At 37.8% G+C, this 23773-nt stretch overlaps 1 protein-coding gene across 2 annotated transcripts; it reads right to left on the bottom strand.

Annotated features, from left to right (window-relative positions):
- Positions 1-12285: 12285 nt before the first annotated feature.
- LOC105353934 (sentrin-specific protease 5) lies at positions 12286-23738 on the bottom strand. Of its 2 annotated transcripts, none has more exons than XM_023954317.1 (10): positions 23641-23738; positions 20859-22544; positions 20442-20547; positions 19030-19177; positions 18850-18897; positions 18661-18738; positions 17807-17944; positions 14316-14399; positions 13656-13706; positions 12286-13472 (listed from the first exon to the last, which is right to left on the bottom strand). In XM_023954317.1, exons 2-10 carry the CDS (start codon positions 22306-22308, stop codon positions 13362-13364), a joined length of 2214 nt encoding a protein of 737 aa, XP_023810085.1. In that variant the 5' UTR covers positions 22309-22544; positions 23641-23738; the 3' UTR covers positions 12286-13361. The 2 variants fall into 2 exon arrangements, with proteins under 2 accessions (XP_023810085.1, XP_023810086.1); XM_023954318.1 differs by lacking the exon at positions 23641-23738 and adding an exon at positions 23499-23624.
- Between the last annotated feature and the right edge of the window lie 35 nt (positions 23739-23773).

The raw sequence follows: 23773 nt of genomic DNA, 5'->3' as shown, positions 1-23773 counted from the left end.
ATGCAAACTTTGAGAGAGTAAAAGAATCAAAAGCCTCCCCTGCAAGTTTCATCTGCATCAAAGAATAAGTGGATGCGTCAGTGTACTCTGTCTCTGCTGTCACTGCCTTTCAGTTCCTACAGTCCAGGTTTTTTTGTTTACTTGTCCTCCATCTGTTTTTGACAGATATTGTGGGGAAGAAAAAAAAATCAGAAAAAAATGTAAGAAAAAAAGAAAGTCATAAAACAAAATATCCCGCAAAAAGCATCAACTGCTCCAATAGAAATTGCCTTCTGCCAATCTAGCAGCTTTCCACGTCTCACATGCCTCGAGCAAGAAATATTCCCCCCATCCAATGTATGAGTAGAGGCAAGAAAAATGTAATATATGCATAGTGCTAATAAAACGCAAATAGAATAAATAAGGTTGTAAAAATGAGATTGACCAAAAGACCGCTCCAGTTGATTCACCAAAGCTGAGGTGTGATTGGCCTCTTCTTGGCAAGCAGAAACCTGAGGGATTTTCGTTTTTCCTGTCTTCTATCTGAGCTTGTGAGATAATGAAGCACGCAAGGCTGCATTCCTTTTCCAGATCTCCACACGACTGTTTCTCTGTTAGGCTGCTTGCTTCCTGCTCGCTCCAGCTGTGGACACATCATGTTGGTGCTCTGACTATGTGCAGTCCAGGACGAATCGCAGGAACTGTGGATCCGTGATTATCTTCTCCTTTGTGGAGCTTTTGTGGTGACACACAACCCCCCCCCCCCCCCCCCCCCACACACACACACACGCACACACACACAAACAAACTGATGAGATATTCATCACCACCTGCACATGCAAGGTCCACATCTGTGATGCTGCAAAGAATAAAGACATGGAAGAGAGATATGCTTACAGGGGATAAGCTTTTATTTATTGGGGTGTGAGCATCACCTTCATGTGACTGCAGAGGATACGAAATGTCTCAGTTTAGGCTTATTTATATTCTGAAGCATAGCAGCTTTTTCATTGCAAACAAAGAGGGAAGAAAAGAATTATGCTGGATAGAAAACTGAACAAAACACAAGTGAATGGAACTCATTTGATTTGCTACCAAGGCATCTCTGTACATTGGCTGAATTTGATGTTTAGACGTCTGCATTCCGACTTAAACGGCACTAGAACGGTAAAATTATTCCTAAAATGCAGAGTAAGCCTGGAGGCAATGGAGACCCTGCTGCATAAATCATAGTACAACAACTTCTTTAATAACAGAATTTTATCCACGGTGCCTCCAAGAATATCTCATTTCGCCGACATAATTCCTCTCTTCATCGAGTGGAATACTGAAAAGTGAGGCAGCAAGATTGAGAAGGATTGTATTCTTCTATATCTACGATGCGGCAACAAGGCCAGTTGTGTTATTATTAAAGTAATAACTTGTGAAATTTGTCACCTACAAGCAGACATTTTACGTTTGTGTTCCCTTTTGTCCATGACAGTCTTGTGTTCAGCAAACATTAAGTTTGATGCTGAATGTTAAAATGAGATTACACTGAGGCCAAACTCTGTTTATGTGTCTGGAAAAGGATTCCTGTAAAGGAAATCTGCATAAATGGGAAACAGGCTGAATTAGATGAACAGGTGTGTGCTCCAGTGCGAAGATTTACAACTTAGATAATGCAACAATGATGGCATCTTCTAGTTCCAAGCGGTGCTGAAACACATGCACAAAAAGCCCAAAAAGAAAGACAAAAAACAACTCGATAATAATTACATCTTAACCCTGTAAAGCCCAATACATCAAATAATTGACAGAAATCTTTATTGTCATTTTTTTAATTAATGTTTTTTCAACCCTTTAATGAAATTCACAAAAAAAATTATTTATGGCATACAGATCGTATCAATTATCATACTTTTGGGCAATTTGGCACATTTTTGCTCACAAACAATGTTAGTTTAAGATGCAAAAATATTGACATAAAAAGCACTTTATGAACCCGTTGTCAAATTTGATCTACACATTTTTAAATGGTATAACTACATGATTAATTATCAACAAATTTTGCATTATTTCAATGCAGTAGGTAGTCAGTTAAGAAAAAAATGATGAGCTATTTTCATCATAAGTTTTTTAAAATTTGCCAAATTTCACCCACCAGAGGTGTTTTTGAGATTTCAAGAAAGCTTTTGAAATAAGAGGAAGAAGAAAATCCTTTGCCTCTATTGGAAGGATGATGAATTACAAGGCAGAAAACTTCTCAGAAATGCTTGTATCAAATATGATATAAAAAGTTATATAGGGTAAAATAAAAGCCTCACCCATTGTAAATATCAACATATTAGAGGTTATGTACGCATTTTCTCACTTTTCATTAATTCAGTTTCTATCTAAATTATTATCCTGTTACATTAAAGATAACTCCCCAATTTGATGCAGGGTAAAAGCAAAAACAAGTACGTTCACCATTTTGTAGTGCTGTCCGAATCTACAGTTCCAAAATCGAGCGCCCAAGAAATTTCCCAGAAGTCTCTGCGAAAAAGCAGTGTGCATCGATGCTCACTACTGTAGATTGGTGAATATAGACCACATCATATCAAGATTTTCTCTTTGAAAAATTGACGACATCATATTCATCATTTTAATAAAAAAAAGTAGTGAGCATGGTGTCCGGATTGCTTTTAAAATCCAGGGCACTGTATAGTCCAGCACTATAGAATTCTTTAGTAGTTAGGGATTAGGGTGGGAATTCGGACATAGCCATGGTCTATACTAGCATACTTACTATATTATGCTTAATAAAATAAACTTCAAGTGTTCTAATTTTTACTAAGGGTAGTCATTCTATAGTTTTGTATGGTCAGTACAGGTCCTACATGAAGTTAAAACTGTCTTCAGTTGTGGACAGAAACGTGGAGAATTTTATCATTTCTGTTCATCTTTTCTTTGTTTTGGACTTCAATTCCTTCTACTAAGAATCTAAGATGGTTCAATGTGGGTTACGTTTTATTTTTCTGCTTTTACTGGCTTGGAAGCGTCAGTTCCCTTTTTCTTGATCTGCACAAAGGCAGCACAGATCCACGAAGAGATGCTGCTTTGTGTGGGCACATCATTTAGGATCAGTTTGACCTTCTACTCGGTGCAGAAAGCACAGCTGTGAGCTGCGCTGGTCAGAAAGTGTTGTTTGTGCTTGAGCTAAGTGTCCTGCCTCTTTCTGTGAGCTGCCTAAAGGCTGATTTACACTGTACCAGTGCAAGTGTTCCACATGCTAACACTGTTAAAGGTCAAGAATGAGAAAAGTGCTTGTGTGCTGTAACCAAAGGTAACTGTTATGACCTTATCCGGCCCATGCGTTGCATTTATTTTTTCCTGTCCAGCTCTTCTCCTCTAACATGAATACCACAATGAACCTGCTTACTGTAACAGTGTAGAAACTGACCTTTTGCACAAATGCAAAAGCTTGATTTAACTAATGCACAAATAATACACATTCTGGGGCAGTCAAGAAGCATGAAACGCCTGCACTCTCTTTGACTTCAGCAACAGAAAAGGCACATTTTTTGTGGTTTCGACGGGACACACAGTCCTTTAAAAAAGAACAAAACAAAACTTGTTTTTTATTTAGTTTCTCAACCTATGTTTTACTACCATTCTTTAATTTAAAAAGAACAACTTTGAACTATCTCAGTTGTAATGGTTTCAAGTTAAACATTATGTTTTATTCAAACCTCAATTTATTCCTAGAAAAGATTAACAGAAAAGTCCTAAATGTATCAAATATAGCTAATCAAATCTAATTACTAATGCAAATTTGCATCTGATGTAAGACATAAATGTAACTATAAAAAAAACCCAATAGCACATATAATATACTTTTTATTACTGTTTATGGTAACATTGCACCTTTTTCATAATAAGGTTAATTTAGTTCAGGATTTTCTTGAGCATATAGATCAAAACTAAGCTATAAGATTCTTGCCAACTTATTTGCCTTTAAGGAAACAGCTACACTGACACACTGACAAAGGCAACAAATGACTAAAAATTGTGTTTATTTTTTGCAATTTTTTTTAATGTGTTCACTTTCCAGTTTATTTGGTTCATTCACTACATTTTTCTATGAGAGCCAAATAAAGATACTCATTTATGGTCTTCCCGTGTCTTATTGGTCAAGTTAAACATTTACTAATTAAAACTGCATCAAAATATTTACATTTTAGATTCATTTAAAAGTGTTCTTACTCTCAATTTCTGCTTCATTTGGTTGATACTTCTGGAGCCATCTTCCAACTCATGATGTCTAAGGAATTATTCATAACTAATCCTGGCTGGATGTTACTAATGCTTTTATGACAAATCATCTGAAGTAGACCCTAAATAATTTTTGGAGGTCAGATGCTTTAAGGACAAAGTATCTGACACCCCCCCCCCCCCCCCTTCCACACACACACACACACATATACACAGACAAGCTCATGAGATTAATAAAATCCCCTCCTAACTGACTCTTTTTCACTCAGAAACAACTCAGGGGTTTAAAAAGCGTCAGCATCCTCATCCTCATGGAGCGAGGCGTGATCAGAGGTTCTACCTACACTGTGGAATCTCACCCTTCGATTTGCAAATTTAACCTCTTACTGCTGAAAGTGTGATATCCAGACATGAGTCACCAGCATGTGAATACAGACACAAATGCGCAGAAATGCTTGCAGCCTGAACCACCGACGCACATGCATGTTACACAAGAAAGGGTTATATAAAATTGACATGAGGTTATGTCATTTCTTTTTCATTAATGATTATTGTCTTTAAATTTGCCTCACATCAAGATGTACACATTTACATACAGGCGTCTGGATTCCTGAAACGCACCATGATGAGGTTCCACAACAACAACTCTTAGAAGTGAAGCTTCTAAAGTTATATGTTCACATTTACCAGCATTTTTCACTAGAATTGGAGGCTACACTCTTATTGCTTCTTTTTAACCTAAGAGTTTCAGTAAAACTTGCAGTCCTGGTTGAATTTGTCTGTGGTCAACATGAAATTCTCTGAAGTGCTTTTAATAATAGTTCCACAAAGGGTTTTCCATAGATAGACATATGAAAGCAAAGACACTCACACTGAGCTTTCTGCTAAACCCGAGCTTCAAACTGTGTGTGGAGTCCATCAGGCAACCAAGCAGGCTGTCTCTGTTTTCATGCCAATAAATGTCTGGGTGTATTCTGTTAGACACCAATTTAATGCCAGACCCAACAGCGCAACAGAAACTCTTGGAAAACCTCATGTGTGCGGATGCCTTTCAATTGTGGCTTTGTTTTTGTGTGCAAAAAAGGTATACAGGAAAAAAAAAAGTTGCAGGAGTTGCACCTGAAAATGCATCCAAAGATTTAATTGGGTGAATTTCCCTTATTTTCAGTCAAATTTGCTGAATAAATATTTCCAGTGTTTTTTTCCTTTCTTCATTTAGAAAATAAACATATGGTATGTATATGTGTAGAGAAAAAAACTTCATTCGTGTCACATAACTGTACCCCACTTAGGAACACTCCCCCCATGCAGAGACACACACATTACTCCACTCACAAGTAATCTTCTGATCACCTGGATTCTGTTTTGCAGCATGGGCACAGCAGTTGTCGTGAAGCACAGCTTGATGGTTTCATTACAGCGTGTGAACATCAGGGAAGCTCAACTCTGTGGAAGCAGGCTTCTTCAGCTGCCATAAACCTCTGAGTTTTCCTCAACTCATCTCTAAAACTCTAGTTTTCTATTTGAAACTTGTCTAACTCAAAATCTTCAACACAAAATACAGCTTTTTTTGTTGCCCATGGCTATATTTGCAACAATTTTGCTCTGCTTTGAATGGAATAAGGGCATAATCCTTTTAAAAACACAATTACATACATGTACAGTGAATTAAACTGTTGATGGTTAAAATAAGGAAATGATTTTGCACTTCTATAAAATAAGTAGTTTAATCTAATATAAATAAGAGCAAGGAGTTTTATTATAATTTTTTTTTAACAGTTATAACTATCTAGTCTGGTATATGTCATTCTAGAATTAGAGGACATTTTACTTCCCAGTTTAAATGTTACACATACAAAATTCCAAAAACTTGCATTTTCCAAGTAAATTACTTGTGTTGAAACCAGATCTACAAAAATTAAAAGAATAGAATGCTTGTAAATAGTTTACAAATACCAAATAAATCTTACTTTTCCAACTCCTCCTAATGTTTGATTTAAATCTTAAATAAAACAGTTAACATTAAAGCACATTTTCTTGTTTTTCATTGGTGTCTCTTGTAACTGTGGGGACATTTGTTTAATTAACGAAATTAGAAATTAATAATAATTATTAGAAATGCAACATGTGTACCACAACATCAACACAACCTTGCATGGTAGAAGAAGAATATAGCAGAGAATCACATGACTTGCTGGACCTGAGCAAAGGGATATATTTGACCACAGTTAGTCTAGATTAAAATTTTAACTATGCAACCCTGTTACACAATCAGAATATGATAATTATTGTTATTATTCCTGATTATGTGTCCTCTTGGTCGTAACAGTTAAACAACTAGCTTCTACTTCTGAGAAATAGCTGGTTTTTGTCCAGATTTGCGACCCTGGTACCTGCAAAAGGTGGTAACAGAGTTGCACCAAGTTTTGTAAACAACAAATATATAATGTAAAAAATGCACAATTGATCTTTAAGATGAGCTAATCAAGCCTTTGATAGTATTGATGCATATGTAGCAGAAAATCAGAAAAGTGATGGTTTACTTTTCGTGAAGTTTGAAGTCTTCCAATTCTGAAATGAGTCTTATATTTCAAAGATTATACAAATGAAGGAATATCTGCAGCAGAGAATCTATTCAGCTTTATTTCTCTATAGATTCGTTTTGTTATGGCAACAAAGAAATTCAAGACTGTTTTTATGGGGACAGTTGGAAGAGAGAGGTCATGGAAAAATAAAGGGGTGTTTGTCATTTGTGTATAAGTAGAAAAAAAAGATGTTCTTTATTCTTCTCATGAACAGCAGCAACCTGTGAGGTTAATCACAGAGCATTTAACCTGATAAATGCGTCTCCTCCCTGCGAATACCAAACAAAGCCATCAAAAATGTCTCAGACTTAAGGATTTTGTCCGGCAAAGTTTCATTAACATCTCATGATAGTGAATAATTTAACACAACAACAGGAACACATTTGCACATGAAAATAGGGAGGCTTCAACAGTTATGGCTTTAGTTGATTATTTTGCAAAACCTAACTTTAAGATTGCAATTACAGCGCTTTCTCCAAACTTTTTGCTAACTTGTTAATAGTTCTATAATAGTTCTATATCAATAAAACAAGCTAATTAAAGGTTTAAAACAATTATCTTCAGTATACCTTTGCCAAAATACAAAGAAGTGCTTTTTGTGTTTATGCATACACATATGGCCCAAATCAGACCTATTTTAGTTAGATGAATAAGTAGCTTGTTTTAGTGTTTATGTTGTGCTCAGGAATGCATGTCTGCATCAATCTGCTGCTCCTGGTGAACAGCAAAAACACCTTAATAATATGCCAGAAATGCTCTTGGAGGCAGGGGGGCGGATCGTGAGGAAGATTAAGATGCCCATCTGCTGCACAACAGTCAAGCGCCACGACTGATAATGATTAGTGTGGACTCACTCATTATTATACTGAAAGAACTCAGCGTGTGGCCTTGATGTGTCTGGAATTTAAAAGTAAACCATGTTGCTGAAATATAAAAGCATAGACTTGCAGGTTGATGTGAGTCAGCCAGCAGAGTTCAACCACAGGATCCAGGTAGGGAGGGGGGACAATCAAATACTGCTAGGTCAGAGCGGAGGCTACAGATGGCAAAACCCTGACTGAAGTGACCGAATGGATCAGTGTATGAGTCAGTGTGTAAGTAGGTCAGGCTTGTGGTCTTTTAAATTTAAATCCATTGGTAAATATTCCCTTTATTTATAAGCATAAATGCTTGATGAGACTAAATAAAATGACATTTTTCAACCTTGAAACCACAATAAAGTTGATTTGATTTTTGAAAATATTACTTTACTACAAACTATTATTTTTAATGGATAAAGGAAAATAGGAGAAACTCTAAAATATTCTGAATATCATTACTGACCTGACCAAAAATGCCCTAAAAGACCAAATAAAAGTAACCATTTATTTCTGAATGTAATGTCATGAATTTTGTCATTCCAATGTGGGGGGGTGTTTGTGAGCATGTAGGTCTGTGGCGGTCTCCGCCTCCATCACAGAAAAACCTGGCTTCACCTCTGTCCCAAAATCCTGGCTCTGCCTCAGTCTCAAAAATTTGGCTTTACCTCCATCACCCAAAGCTGGCTCTACCTGTCAGGCGATCGCCTCTCTTAAACAAATCTGGCACCACCTTTGTCACCTGTAGTTGGCTCCACCTACATTACAGAAGGCTGACTCCGCCTCCTACACAAAAAGCTTGGTCAACCTACGTCACAAATATCTGGTTCTGCCTTTCTTCTAAAAAAAAACGCACAGAAAGCCAACTTTGCCTACGTCACAAAAATGACTTTATGCCTGTAAACGTGTTGCTGAAGGCATAAGAAAAAGCAATTCCTCGCCTCTAAAATATAAAGCTGGATCTGCAGCCTTCACACTGACTACTATTTAAACTTAAAAAGTGAGCATGTCTGTGAAAACAATGTTAGGCTGCACTGCAGCTGTAGCTACAATCTACGTAGCTGTTCACTTCAACGTGATAGGAAGTAAGGCATGTCTGCAATAAAAAGTGAAATGACATTTTTTAACAGAAGCGGTCTTCAGGGAAAAAAACAAATTCAAAAATTCTAGCAGGACCCTGCCTGTCAGGCGACCCCGCAGGGGGAAAAAATATGTGTACGTGTGATGTCTGAGAGCAGGAATAGACTCACATATGAGCATAGACGCGCAGCAAAGTCCATAAAGCACGCTTCATTGACCAAGGTTTGAGTCAAACATGACTATTCACTCAGTAAAGTGATTTAAAACAAGTACAGCAGGCAAGAAAAGAAAAGGCTAAAAACTCCAGGAATCTGACCTTTTTTTACTTTGATGTATATTTAAATTGATATATTATTTCTCACCAAGTTGCAGATATAAAAGTGTAGTTTGGATTATGAACTATGAGTAAGAACTATATCACAATAGGGTTTGTTTTGTTTTTACATGTTAATCTTATAAATACTAAGAAGTCATGCGTGTCTTTGGGTCTGGCTGCTTCTACCGCCTTCTTCTGCAGCACAGACATCCTCAGATCTTCCAAACCCTTTGTGGCCATCTTTCATCCTTTAATCCGACTCCTTCAGTTGGTTCCATATCCATATATTGGGCTCCCTAAAAATCCAAATTATTCTTTTGATCCCCCCATTTTAATCTTCATGGTTTACTTCTTGACCTCTTTTGAAACAAATCTCCTTTTTGTTTGCCCTTTGCAATCCTCTTACTGTTCTGATGTTGCAGGATTCCTGAACAAAAACTCTTACTAAAAGCTAAACTGAAGGAAAAGTAAAACCCAGGAGGTGTCTGGTTCAGATGTCATGCAGACATCTGACTTTGGATGACAAGCGTCAAAATATGAAGTAAGGCAAAACTTGAGTTGCATTTTAAATATTTGCGTTTCTAAAAGAACATTAATCCTGCATTAATAGATTTATTTATGTTATTCTTGCAGATTTATTTTTGAAAATGTGAAGATTTCCTGGGGCTAAAAACATTTTACTTGATAACAATTTTTTCGCAAACCAGTTAAAACAAACATGCATTAATAAAGTCTTTTTTCAGTTACTTTGTACTGTTTGTTTAACACATTTTTCTCATTTTCTGACATCCCCTTATGTCAGTGTTTTTGAGATAAACCAAAACTTCTTGGGGCATCCAGGGTGAACCTAAAAAGTTTAAAGCTCCAGAGAAAAAAGAAACATCAGAGACAAGAATCTGTGGAGGAAAAAAAAGTTTTAAAAAAAGGCGAGTCTGCACAAGAGACGAGGTCAGACTTAATCTGGACAGAATTCAGCCCTTTTTCCTGCAGAGAAGGAAGTTTCTTCTTTCCTCCTCAACTCTTCCCATTAGTGGAAGGAAATAGCCCTCGGCAGCACTTAACCTGCCCGTGCAGGGAAGAGTTACATTTAATTGGAAAGAAAGATGGATATATTCTTGTTGCATCTCTTGACATTCCATCCTTGTTAGAACTAACCTCCATGTTCATGCAACAAAATCTCAAACTGAAAAAAACTGCAGAACTTCCTCAGTTTCCTGACTGTCATGGAACTGACTGCTGGAACACTTTAGATTCTTTTATTTTGAAAATTAATAACTAAACTGAATCTAAACCATAGTGACTTCCATGATTCTTTTTGCTTGTTTAAATAAAAACCTCATTCCCAGTGAAACATGATCCGTCACAGAAAAAAAGATTGAGTTTAGATATAATAAAATCTGACAGACATTTATTCCTCGCGTGGGATGAACTGAAAAACTTATGGACCTTGCATTGGCAGACAGCCTAGGGGGTCCAATTAAAAAAAAAAATTTTTTTTAGGCGATATTTCTTTTTCAACCAGTCAGAAATGTCACACGGATTAAAACAAATATATAATACTATAGATGGAAAGGATTTACATGTTAATGAAAAGCAATACAATCTGTCTCCATAATTTCTATAAGAAATCAATTCTGTATAAAAATGAAAAATGCACAAAATCCCTATTCTGCGACTTTTATTGCAAAAAAATACAAGAAAAATGTAATATAACTGTAAAAAGCCTTCCTGCTACTTTATTTAACTTTGTTTACTGAGTTGCTATATTGTATTTCCTGCTACACATGATTTTCTTAATGGATGTCACACTAAGTCTGTCAATTAAAATATAACAATTTCTTGGAGTCTTACCGTTTTTAGTGAATGAAAGTTTCACAGTGACCAGGATAGACAAAGAAATATATTACAGTACTGTCGAAGGTATGTTTTATTATTTTTACAAATAAAAATATTTCAGTTTGTCATGGACATTGTAAAATCTATTTTTTGCTAAGCAATTATGGTCTAAAAACAATCTAAATCTTTGTGAAAAATGTTGACATGACTCTTTGAAGTTTTTCTATTTTCACTTATGGATCCTGAAGAAACACTGGACATCTTTGTATTCCCATTTCTACCATTTTTAATGCATTTATTGATAAATATGACAAGTCATGAGTAAATGAGTCGTCAAAGTCAATTCCTAAAAAATTCTAAGAAATGCAATCTATGTTAGCCATATACATAAATTGCCCATATAGCCACATTTTCCCTTTAAATCCAAAGTGGTTCAGATGTTTGGAGTGTGTCAATTACCTATGAATCAACTTTTACTTTTTTCTTTAATGCAACTATAAATAAATATTGTTTCAAAACTGAAAAGAAAGTTGAAAAGACCTTTCAGACCCTTGACTTTTATGTCCAACATAACATCCTGTCCAGAACTAGAAAGTTCTGCTTCTCTTCTATTAAGACTCCATTATTCAGTCCCCATGAAGAAAGCGCAAATGCTCCTCGATGGGTCATTTAAGTTCAATACTAATAGTAAAGCTCTCACAAATAATAATAAAAAATTGTATTAGATGAAATAATTAAGACATAATTAAAGAGAGGTTCTTAGTTTAGAGACAGAGCAATAGACCCAATATTTCATTTTTCAAACATTATCTGTATAATCAAGGTAATTCAGGAAGAAGCCTCAGGTTATGAAAAACAATTGTAAGGAGCTCCCTCTATTGGCCATCATGGAGTAATGCAGCTATTCTTTTCTCACATAATGCACCTTGTACTTCCTTAAGGATAAAAAGGAAACAACATTTTTTGATTATGTTAGTAAATCTTAACATTGTGGAATTTTTCAGGTGGGCAAAGAACGATAATTTGAGAATTCAAGTACTAGTTTAAGCTTTATATTTGATTTTTTTTTTGAGGAATAGTTTTTAGGTGGCAACTGCACATTGACTGATGGGGGAAAAATAAATACATTTAAGATTATCAAAAATAACTATTTTTAAAAATGCAAGAAAATGTTTTTTTTGTTCTGAAAAAAAAATATGTTTATAAACATAACAAAAAATGTCCTTTCTTATGCGTACAGCACCTTGTTCTTTTCTGGAAGACTTTTGGACTCTGACAACATTTACAGCAAAAAAAATAAAGGCTCTACGGATGGAGTTCTGCCTTTAAACAGATTTTCTCCTGTCTATGACTGCATGTCTTTGTAGTACATCGGTTAAAATGGAAGAAACATACGCCCAGCAGGATAGCTTTTTTAATAACAACTATAAAAACAGTTCAAATGACCGGCATGGTTTCTACCCAAGCAAGCACACACACCAGTAGGCCAGTAAAGGTATATTACAATCTGAAAATACATATGTGTGTAAATAAAATGCTGTCTGCACAAAAGTGTTGAATGAAAACAGCTGAGGTCTGCTCATGTCTCTGAGGAGGAGCCGCTTCAACCAAAGCTTTTCATGCCCGTGTAAATTGATCCTCGAAGTAACAAACTGCTGCCGTTAAATAAAAATGCTCTTCTTTCAGTAAAACGTGGTTGGCTGAACAGCCTGAAAAGCTATTGGACGTAACTGCTTCAGGTATCATTGCACGTTTTGAAGGAGCTTTATGCTTAACTTCACTTTATTATGTGTGTTGTGGCAAAAGGAAAGAAAATGCTATAGAAATACTGAAATGTCTGCAGAGGAACTGCTAGGTGTCAAAAATCAGACACTTTGAAGAAAAACTGCACCAGAAAACACACAATCCTGGTTTTTAGGGAAGAAGGACTTCTGGGAAATTCAGATGACATTGCTTACTTCTTATCGTGCAAATCTCCAAAGTCCAAAAACAGAGTTTCTTGTTCATGTTTGAGAACTGCTGGTCCACAGTATCACATCTTGCTTTGAAACGTCCAGCACAGGATGACGTGATAATAAAGCCAGTGATGTTGGATGACAGGTCAAGCAGGAAAAAAAATCTGTTTTCCTGTTGACTACAGATAGAAAATCCTCACGTGATGGTAGAAAGAAAACCTGAAGTGTGCAAGTGCAAAATCCTCATTTAGGCCTTCATAATCACTGACAGACAACCATCAGCAGAAGAGCCAATTCAGTAGTTCTTTGCAACTAAAATCCACACAGTCCCAGAAACGCTCAAAGGTCTCAAGTAACCGCCACTCTGCTGTTAAGGAGGCAGATGACAGTTAAGGCTCCCTGGAATACAGATGGCCGGGTTCGCTTTAGCTTATATAACCGACTTTCAGAGGACTTTGTCTGACAGACCTGGACAGATGGTCTCACGACACCAAACAGACAGTCAGCAGTCGCTGGGTCAACGGTTCAGACGACAGTCACACAACTCCTTGTAGATTCTCTTTCGAATGCGAGGCATGTCGTCCTGGCTGAACAGCAGAGGCTGCTTCACTGAAAGGCAGCGGCAGTACTGTTGGGGAAAAAAAGGGTATAAAAACCTGGACACGGTACAATTTTTAACGACTACTTGAGCTGATTCAGAATCCACATCCAGGAACAAAAATGTTGACTAATTTGATCTATAATGATCTTACTATAAAGCAGAGATGAGACATGAAAAAACAAAGAGAACACGGAGGGAAAAACGTCTCACCTCCAGGACAAAAACTCCACAGTCGCTGTCATTTTTCTGCTGAGGAATACCCTGAGGAGAAAAAAACAGCTCAGTCACTCAGCAAAGAAAATGAGCTCTAGTTTCAGGACTAAATGATGTGTACTTTTCAGAAGCTTTGATATTAGTTTGACTGAAGCATGAAGCTGAAGAAATTCAAACACAGACTATAGAAAAAAAACTGAGGAGCAGCTTGAGTTGAACTTTTGATGATTAAAAAAAAATCCACTATCCTCAAAAGTAGTTCTATATGAAATGGAAACATTAAGAAATATATGTATTTATATGAAAATATATTGATTAACCCTTTACCACTGGAGAAGTCGCCAGCAACACCTAAATAACCCGCCCTTTGACATACCGTAAATATCTGATCATTTATGGAATCAACGTGAATCGCTTACTAACGTAAAGTGTTGCATAACGTTTTCAAAAAAGCAGCCGAGTTACGCTGATTATGTAAGCAATTTACAACAGTGAAGTGTTCCATATCAGCGCAAGGCTGCTTTTGTCTGCTTCAGAATCCGCTGGAATTATATTAATTGCTTAACCGGTTGAAAACTTATGGTCGTCAAAAGAATGCAACCAGAAAAGAGTTAAAGATGTGAAGATGGTGCACGTGTGATGTGTGCAGAGGGCTACCCTGATGATGGTGATCTTCCATCCTTTCTGGAACGCTGCCTGTTTCTTTTCTCTGGCTTCATTCTGAAGATACTTCATTATGTTCTGACAGCAGGACACAAACACAGAGATGCTACAATCAAAACAACAGCACTGCCAGTATTTCACACCAGTTAAAACACTTCAGTTACGACAAATAAACAAAAGCTAAACGGTCTCATCTTTGTTATCTCAGCTCACCCCTCCTGTTACGGCTGTGGCCGTATTTGGTTTTGTTTAGTTCTGTTTGTTCTGTCTTTTGTGTATTATTTTTGTATCAGAATGGGACTTCTGTGGGTTTTTGTGGATCTTTGTGGGTCTGTGTGTGTATGTCTGTGTGATTATTTTCAGGTGTGCTGAAAAGGGTGTGGCCTCCAACTGGACCAGAGCTGGTGGAGGCAGCCTTAAAACCACCACTTGGACCTCCAGACCATGAGAAGGGAGCCTTGCAGCAACAGTCTCCACTGCAGCTTGGCCCTCTTCTCCATTTTGTTTTGTAATTCACCACCTGTTAAGTTGTGTGTTGCACTTTAGTGTATTGGTTAAGTATTTTGTAGGGATGGGAATAGAAGCCCCATGAAGCCTCATTGGGGTTCATGTAATTGTGCCGGAAAAATGAACCACCCATTCAGGGCTTCCAAACCACACAGAACAGCAGCATCTGGTGGTGGACTGGATGTATATCTACATATGTTTCAACAAAGCTCCTTGTAACACTTTAATGTGGACATGATGATGAAAAAACGTAAAACAGAAAAATGTTGTTAATGATGATAAAAAAAAAAAAAGTAAAACAACACAACATGTGACGTTTTCTGTGAGAAGTGCTTGACACAGCAAAATACACATCACATGAAGACAAAAATACACGCAAAAAGAATATGTATAGTACCAGACTCGAACCTAGAACCTCTAGATGTATATGCCATTGACCATTCCACTGAACTATCTCTAATCACAAGAAAACGTCGTGCCATTATAAATCATTGCAGTGTTTTTTTTTGTTTTTGTTTTTTGGATACACACCGTTCATGATGTAGTGCAGTGTTTTTCAACCTTTTCTGAGCCACGGCACACTTTAACCTTAAAAAAAATCCCGCGGCACACCAGGATCCAAAAATTAAAAAAAACAAAAAAAACGGAGAAACTCAGTCTGTATTGATCTACAGCCCCTCCACAATCTCACATGCATTTTTGAGATAATTGTGGCAGAAAAAGCTTGAAACTGCAGCTGTTTTTTTCTAAAAGATGCAATAAAATTTAAGTTAGAAGATGTAAAAACAGTTTGATGTGTGTTCGTTGATTTCAAGACGTTTAACAACAGATCTCCTTGAGCTCTGTCACTCTCACAACCCAATGCATCATGGGAGATGTAGTGCATTAAACGGCCGGCGGAGATCGCGTCTCTGAGCTTCCTTGTTTTGTTCACTTGTTCCACGGTCTGACATCGGATTCTGTGGAAAGCTACACCGATAAAGACGAACTTTAGCTGGTATTTTTGTTAGAACTGAGCGACTTTACGAGCTAAATCGGGACAAGGAAGTGAAAACTTTAACCACTTCTGATTGGTCAGACTGATGACATGTGATTAAGCTCCCCAAGAATGATTGGTGGAGACAGTTAAAAGGACGGGACTTTTCCAAAATACAGCCGGAGTTGCAGCTGAATCGCGGTACGTCATTCTTATCAAAATGTCTTTAATAAAATAAAATAAACGCAAAGAAAAAGTATTTTACGATCTTTTATATTCCTAACTCCTCAGTGTTTTATCAGGGCCTGTTTGGATGAACAGAGAGCTGAAATCATGGAGATGGGAAATGTTTAATTTTTCAGTTAATGAGGGCAATTTCCCACGGCACACTTGACCATCTCCCACGGCACACTAGTGTGCCGCGGCACACTGGTTGAAAAACACTGATGTAGTGTTTTATTACGAAAAACCGAGTTGAAATGATCCTGAGTCACAGAACATTTTTAATTTATTTATTTACGTATTTATTCATTTATTTATTTGTAAGGACTATTATTATCTCTGTTTTTAATATGCTATTCTTTTTATTGTTATTTTACCAATGATACGTAGGTTATGTTTTGATCAGTTTACGTATTTTATTTTTTAATTACTAAAATTGTTAAATATTATTTTATTTTTTATCTTTTTTTCTATTTTTATTGTTGTTATTTTATGATAATTTTTATTCTGATGTTTTTAACTCCAGCGTTTCCTCTTGGGGATCCATTTTTCTGGGGCACCACCAGCTTGACCTGTAGGGGGTGCTGTTGCTGCAGTGCCCGTTCTCGTTGGGCGGGCTGGGGTCCCGCTCTGTGGTCTAATAGCCATGGAGTGGGCCCTGGGCTGCTCTGTGCTGGGCGGGCAATGTGGTAGTGACCCCTGTGGTCGGGCTGGGCCTTGGAATAAATGGATCCCCATCATATCGTTTCCTCACAGCAGTACCAAGCCAGACCTTCTTTAAGCTGCAGTTCTTTGTTTCTGTTCAGGGTTCTACTGGGGGAAATGGGTAGGTGGGGTGTGGGGGGGGGGGGGGGGGAGATGAGGGAGGGGTCCCATCTTTGTGTGATTGTCCTTTGTTTGCTGTTTTTAACAATTTTCAGCTTTTATGACTGTTTTATGTTAAGCGCTTTGTGTTTTTAACTGAAATGAAAGGCGTTATATAAATAAATAAAGTTTGAGTTTGAGTTTAATAGGAGTCATGGTAAAGTGCAATGAACTGACGCCGATTCCAATACAAGCGAAACAATAGAACTGGTCGGGAAACGTTCAGGATTCATTTCGCATTTCCAGAGAATAGCACGCCCAACTGTTCAAAACAAAAGTGACAGCGTGGTTCGACCAAACGAAGCATTTGCCGCGACATATGTCATCCACCACGTGATCTGCGCTAGTTGACACGCGCCCCGAAACATTGTGCCGAAGCACTCTGTTTCATGAAGGTGAACCGCGCGCTGAAGCGCCGTGTCAAACGGGCCATCCCTAGTATTTTGTATTAGTTCTTTGTAGTTTGCGGTTTTGTGCCCACTCTGTTTAGTCTTTTGGTTTGTAGTTATGTTAAGTGAAGCTGTAGGGGTGAACTGCCATTTTCTTTAGTACTTGTTTTCTCCTGTTTTTGTTAGTCTAGGGAGGTTAGTGTTTTGTCATTGATTTCCCTTTTCTTTCATTTACAGGTAAGATTACATGTTTCAGTTAGGTGGGGTTTTGTTTGTTATTTTGGCCTTTTTGCTTCACTTTTAGTTCTTGTTGGTGGTTGTTTATTTATTTGTAAATAAATGTGTTATATTTTGTATGGACAGTCAACTACAGTCAACTTAGTAGCCAAAACAATTTACTTTTTATGTTATGCCTCCAATCACCCCAAGACTCAGAAGGGGGCGTAACACCTCCCAACAATAAATAATCCAGACGCAAACCAACAAAGTGGCGCCATCTGTGCGAGCTGAGGGACTACCGTACTCACGTCTGTGGTGTGTCGGAAGACGATGCCTTGGCTGTCGTAATAGCTGATGGTTTTGGTTGCCATGGTGACCGTGACAAGAGACCAGTGGATTTCTAGATGAATGGGAATCAACAACAACCATTTGGAAAACAAGTCGACCTGAAATAAAGCAGAGGAAGAAAACCCAATATAAATACTTTAGGAGTGCTTATCAGGTATTGACTTGTGTGTGTCTCAAACATGACTAAAATATGAAAACAACTTCAGAGTTCTTTTATCACAATGTTTGTATTTTTACTTCTATTCTCGGAAATCCCGGTTTTTCTTTTTTCTGTTAGGAAACGACATTCTTTCACTGAATATGGTTTCAGTTTAGATCACGAGCACAATCAAAGGTAAGTGTGCAAACGTGGACATAAATCTGAAGGAGCTGCTGCATCACAGCTGCAGTTCACATCACATACAGTCCCGCCTTTGATGATGGCTGAAAGACTGTCATGGTTTCAAAATGGAAACATGACTCAAAAAGGGCTAAACTTGTGACTGTAAGGAAGGGAACAAAACAGGAACCAAAACATTTAAACATCAATCCCATGCTCCTTGCTGTTTGAATTATGGTAAACATAGTTGTTGACATTGGTTGAATATGAATTTAATGGCTTTGTTGACAAGTTCTGTCTTGAAGCTTAACTGAGGAATAAAAACCGCTCTGTGCTTAAACTTTAGACGGCCCTGCAAGAGTTCAAGCTCCAGTCTGCCAATAAGTGAGAATGTTCTTTCTCTACATCTGGCTTAGAACCAAAGTAAAGCTATGACTCAGAGAGTCAACTAAAAAAAATCCTTCCCAAATGCAAATGTTGAAGCTTCCTCCTTACTTTTTTGGTCCACCTCTTCACTCCATCATAACCTTTGGCGACCAGCTGCTTGTGGAAAAAGCTGTTGAAAAAGTGAACCTGAAGGAAACAGATAAGACTTGATCACACATGTGACAAACTTTGCCTTTTAGTCCTGGCCAATTCATTGTAAGCAGATTCTCTATAAATTAAACCTCCTGACTGTCTTACCTTGTGTTCTGTTGCTTCCATAATGAGCTCTCCGTACATGTTGATAATCTAAAATAAAGATACATTTCTAATAAGAATTTCCATTTTCAAACAGGTGTTTATAAAGTATTTTTCATTCAATCTTTGAATGGTGTTAGGGATGTCTGTGCCCCATTATTCTCCCATTTGCCTATATCTGACCTGGTCATTGAGCCAGTTCTGCTCCTCCAGCGTACTGAGGTCTTCCAGACTCAGCGTGTGCTTGTTATACGTGACCATGAAGCCAGCAACAGGTGCAGAAGCCAGCGCCGCCCGGTATCGAGTCATCTCCCCTTTTATGTCCAGTCCACTGCAACCATTATGAAACAGACTCAGAGAGAGAAAAGAAGCAAATCACGCTTTTAGACATAAAGGTTTGTCTCAATTTTCTTTTAGGGAAAAGGCTCTGACAGGAAGATATTATATTATATTATATTATATTATATTATAAGTATATGATTATTTTAAGGGTGTATTATCAGTAGCTAACATCAAATTCAATCTAAAAAAAACCAACTACATAAAGATTATTGGGCAAACTGGTCAGATTTTTTTTTTAATTCAGTAAGTAAGAAAACAAAACAACAATTCTACTTTTAAGACCCATTAATCTGTGGATGGTTGAAAGTTGCGGCATAAAGCTGTAACCAAAGAATGGCTAAACATCATCACACAAAAGGACATTTAAGTTATGCTAATCGACTTTAATACGTCATAGATAAGAAATAAATCATAGAATTGTAAGAATTTATATCTGTTCATTTAAAGACCCACTGCAATCAAAATTATATTTATGGTATTTTATAAGTGTGACCTTGAGGCATTTTTCTCAGGATGGAGGACATAAAAAAAGAAAATTGAGATTAAAACTGCATTTGAGTATATCTTTATTCAAATCATGATGAATCAGTAGCAGATGAAGAAAATGCCATCGGAAAAAGCTTGTAGCAGTTTGGTAAAATCTACAATCGGCAGGCCACAAGCTCCCAGCTTCGGTCCATTTTGATGCATCACTTGTAGACGACTAGATCCATGAATGTCTTCATTTTCCTCGTCTGAGATGGTATCTGGCTCAAAAACTGTATGGCTGGATAGTTCCAATATTGCTCGCCATTTTTGTTTCAACGGTAATATTAGGTTGGGTTTTGAGGGACTTTGTGCTAGCAGTAGAGAGTGTTGGCAAACGGATGATGGGAAATGAAGGGAGGCTCACTCTGTGCCAGTTGTCCCGCCCACAACGCAGAGAGGATATTGCTAATTAACTACTGCCCCTCTGCAGAAACTAGGTCCTAATTTCTTTTTTTTGCTTAAAAACAGAATGATCATAATTAAAAGACCACTGGGAACGCTTTTACAATAGATCAAAGATGATCATAGTGGGGCTCGAAACATGTCATATTTATTAAAAAAAAGATTAAATGTTAAATTTTAGAATTTCTTTTTGTTTATTAAATACAAATCTACCAAAAATTACATTTACAAAAAATTGCATGCATTTATGACAAAAACATTATGTTGTGATGTCAAGGCTGTAATGCACGTGTGTGTGTGCGTGCGTGCGTGAGTGTCCTGACCTGTGGCTGAGGTCAGAGTTTGCTTGCTTCTTCAGGTACTCCAAAACTTCCGATTCAGTGAGCGGAATAAAGCTGCCATATTTGACGTAAAAGCCCTCCAGGAATTCTGTAACAGAGAAAGTCAAACACAACACGATGACATGCTCATAACATAATAATTGCGTTGTTTCCACACTGCAAAATGTTTCTTGAAGGACTGCAGAAGCCTCCATCAGTCATGTATCTCACTGTTCAATAACTCTGCACTATTTCTGAAAAGTGATGCAACATTTTATAAGTTTCATTTAACACTAAAGCATTACTGTTTAAAAAGGTAAAGTAAAAGTGATTTTCTCTTGAAGCACTTTGAAAAAATATTCAGCATTTAAATTCAATATAAATACACACATTTATATGTCTGGCATAAAACTTTTCTACCTTGGACAGCATCTATAAGTTTCTCCAAGAGTTCCTTCCTCTGTGTCTCTGAATCCAGCTTTTCGTCTTGAACCACTTCTTCTTCCGTCCCGTAGATTTCCCAGGTGCCAGATTGGCAGTACAGTCTGTGGTCTCTCAATGCCCACCGGTGCTCCATGCTGCTCATTGTAATAGGGCCCATGTGTGGAGGGAGAATTGTGGCTGGGTGACATGTTTCTACCTCCATGGGGAAGGGTTTTTGGTCGCATTCCGTTGGTGTGGCAACTTTTCCATTGGGTGACATCAACGAGAGAAAAACTTGGTCTGTTTCATCTGAGATTTGGTCCACTTGCATCTCAGAATCTTGGTTAGAGGAAACTTCCAATCCTGTAGTAACACCTGGCAGCACTGAAGATGATACCGATCCATTTGCAGCTTTGCTCACATCATTATCCTCCATCTCTTCATCTGTATCTGTCAGGCTCACAGTCTCTCCATTTTCAAGGTGACATTCAACTGACCTGGGCTTGGTTTGGCCTGCATGAGATATCTGAGAATATTGGCTTCCTTCTAGTCCATGTTCCAACACCGACTGAGCTAAGGCACCTGTTGTTACACTGGCTATGTTACCACTTTTACTTTCAACGTTATCTTTAACATCTGATGCAATCAGGGCTTTAACAATCCCTCCTTCTCTACCCATAACTACCAGCGTTCCCCTGCATGATGTCCCTAACAACTTTGTGTGTGCATCCCTTCCATTCCCGTGTCCTTCCACTGCAGCAACAGGGCCTGTGCATGTTTTCCCCACATCCTCCCTTTTCTGCGATCTTTCTTCAGGGGCGTCAGAGTTCCTTAATGGTCCGTTCTGTGCAATGTCTGGGGAAGCTGTGGCAACATGGATTTGTGACGGCGATTCAGACACCGCTAAGGGAATCTGCACCTTCTCCTCTGCCTTTCCCTCACCTCCTCGATCATGTACTTCGTGACCAGTCAAATTAAAGTTCTTGATATTTACAGACTCTCCCACTTTTCTTTTAGCCGTGCCCCCAAAGTCCTTACCAGCGCCCCTCCCTCTCCCTCTGCCTGAAGCTTTGACATTGTGTCCAGTGCTATTGGGACCACAGCAGTCACACGTCTTAGGCGTTCTCTTCCTTCTTGATGTTCGGCTGTTGACTTCATCCTGACCTGGGGTAAATATCTTATTAGAGCGCAAAGGGCTTGACTTATCACTTAGTTCCTTTGTTGCATTTCTTAGAGAAGGATTTGCGTTTGTAGCAGTTACAGCAGCTGCAGATGAATCGGAGCTGCAGGTGAGATCTGCAGTGAGGAGTGCTGCAGCGGTCTGTATCAAGTCCTGATCTGTAGTACCTCCAGGGTGAGGCACTGAAGGAGGCGCTGTAGTACAATCAGTTGACTGAGGTGAGGCAGATGGTGTTTTCATTGAGGAAGTGGAGCTGCTGTGAACCATGACGTCCTCTTTTGACTCTTCCACCCCATCCCCAACACCCTCTATTTTCAGTGCTGTCTTTAGCTTATGTTTTTAACCAATTTAAAAACATTAGAGACGATTTTCTTTGTATCAACTTGAGGAAGGCTCTAACAGTTCTCTTGTAAAATGGTTCTGCTGTGGAAAAAAGAAGCAGTTCTGAAGGCTCTCCCACCACATTCTTCAGTGTGAAACTTCCATGGTAACACAAACAAAACCTGGGGGTGCAAGAGGAAAAGAGAGAAAACAAAAACATATTTTTATGTTTAAATATCTCAAATTTCGCTGAAAAGCACATCAGCACGGCAAATACAGATCAAATCAGAACTCTTGGAAATCCACAGTAGCCTCATTCCAATACGGAAGTGTTTTAACTGAAAAACCCCTCAAATTTAGTGTTTCCTCTTATGATTATCTTCATTTGCATCCCCAAATCTGTACTGCTGATTACAACGCATTTTTACTGAACATAAACTGATTAATCTGCCAACTTTTTCTAAATTTGCGAGCATACTTTGAGGAAACATGTAGAGTAGATGGAACAAGTTTTAGTGTTGCAACCAGGTTTGCATTGTTTACTTTAATGTGCAGATATGATGTTCTCCTTTTCTTGTTAATTTTACACAAATAGCTGTGAAGTTAGGCACCGTTTTAAAGAGATTAGCACGTTTAGATTTGGTAAACTAAATAAAACACTGAGCATAACATTGAAGAAGATAAAGTTCCCAGTTTCAAATAACGCTGTCAGTGAAAGTGTCAAATTAACAGTTAAAATTGTTTGCATGTACTGTTATGACAGTGTTAGATTGACAGATTTTGAGCATATTCCATACTATTCTTTACTTAACGGGACTGCAATTGCCAAACGGAGAAAAACGAAACCGCATCAGTTTTAAAATAAACATCACTGTTGCAAACGCAAGCCTTAGCATTTTTAAATAATTAAAGCTTCATCATGTGCAAACTAGCAAAAACTTAAAGTTCAACGAAGTTAATTGAAACAACCTCATTAAGTTAAGTGCATTTTTTCTAACGACGGGCACCGGGCAAAATAGTCTGATCCCCAATAGACAAAAACATTTTACTTTAAAAAACGTAAAATGCAGAAATAACACGACATTTCCCAAAGTTTCGAGTTAGTTTACATTTTTGACTGAAGCTAGCTGACTTACTAGCTGCAGACAGGACACAAAGAAGCAGTTTCCTCCATTTTCTAAGAGCGGATAATGACGTTTAAAACTATATGGGTGCACACTGAAATACATATACGTTCCAGTAATCAAATGCAAGAGGATAAATCAAACTATACACCACCTTGTCAACGAAATAAACTGACTTTCGTCTGGCCACGATAAGACGAAACAACAGCCCAGGCTCTCGTCGCTTATTGATTACGTCACGACAACAGACGAACTTCGGCAGATGGCGGAAAAGGCCGAAGTTGTCT

This window comes from Oryzias latipes, chromosome 4, assembly GCF_002234675.1.
Source record: "Oryzias latipes chromosome 4, ASM223467v1".
In the NCBI taxonomy this organism is placed as follows: Eukaryota; Metazoa; Chordata; class Actinopteri; order Beloniformes; family Adrianichthyidae; genus Oryzias; species Oryzias latipes.
Note: the sequence above shows the minus strand (reverse complement) of the source record. Positions and strands in the feature narration are given on the sequence as shown.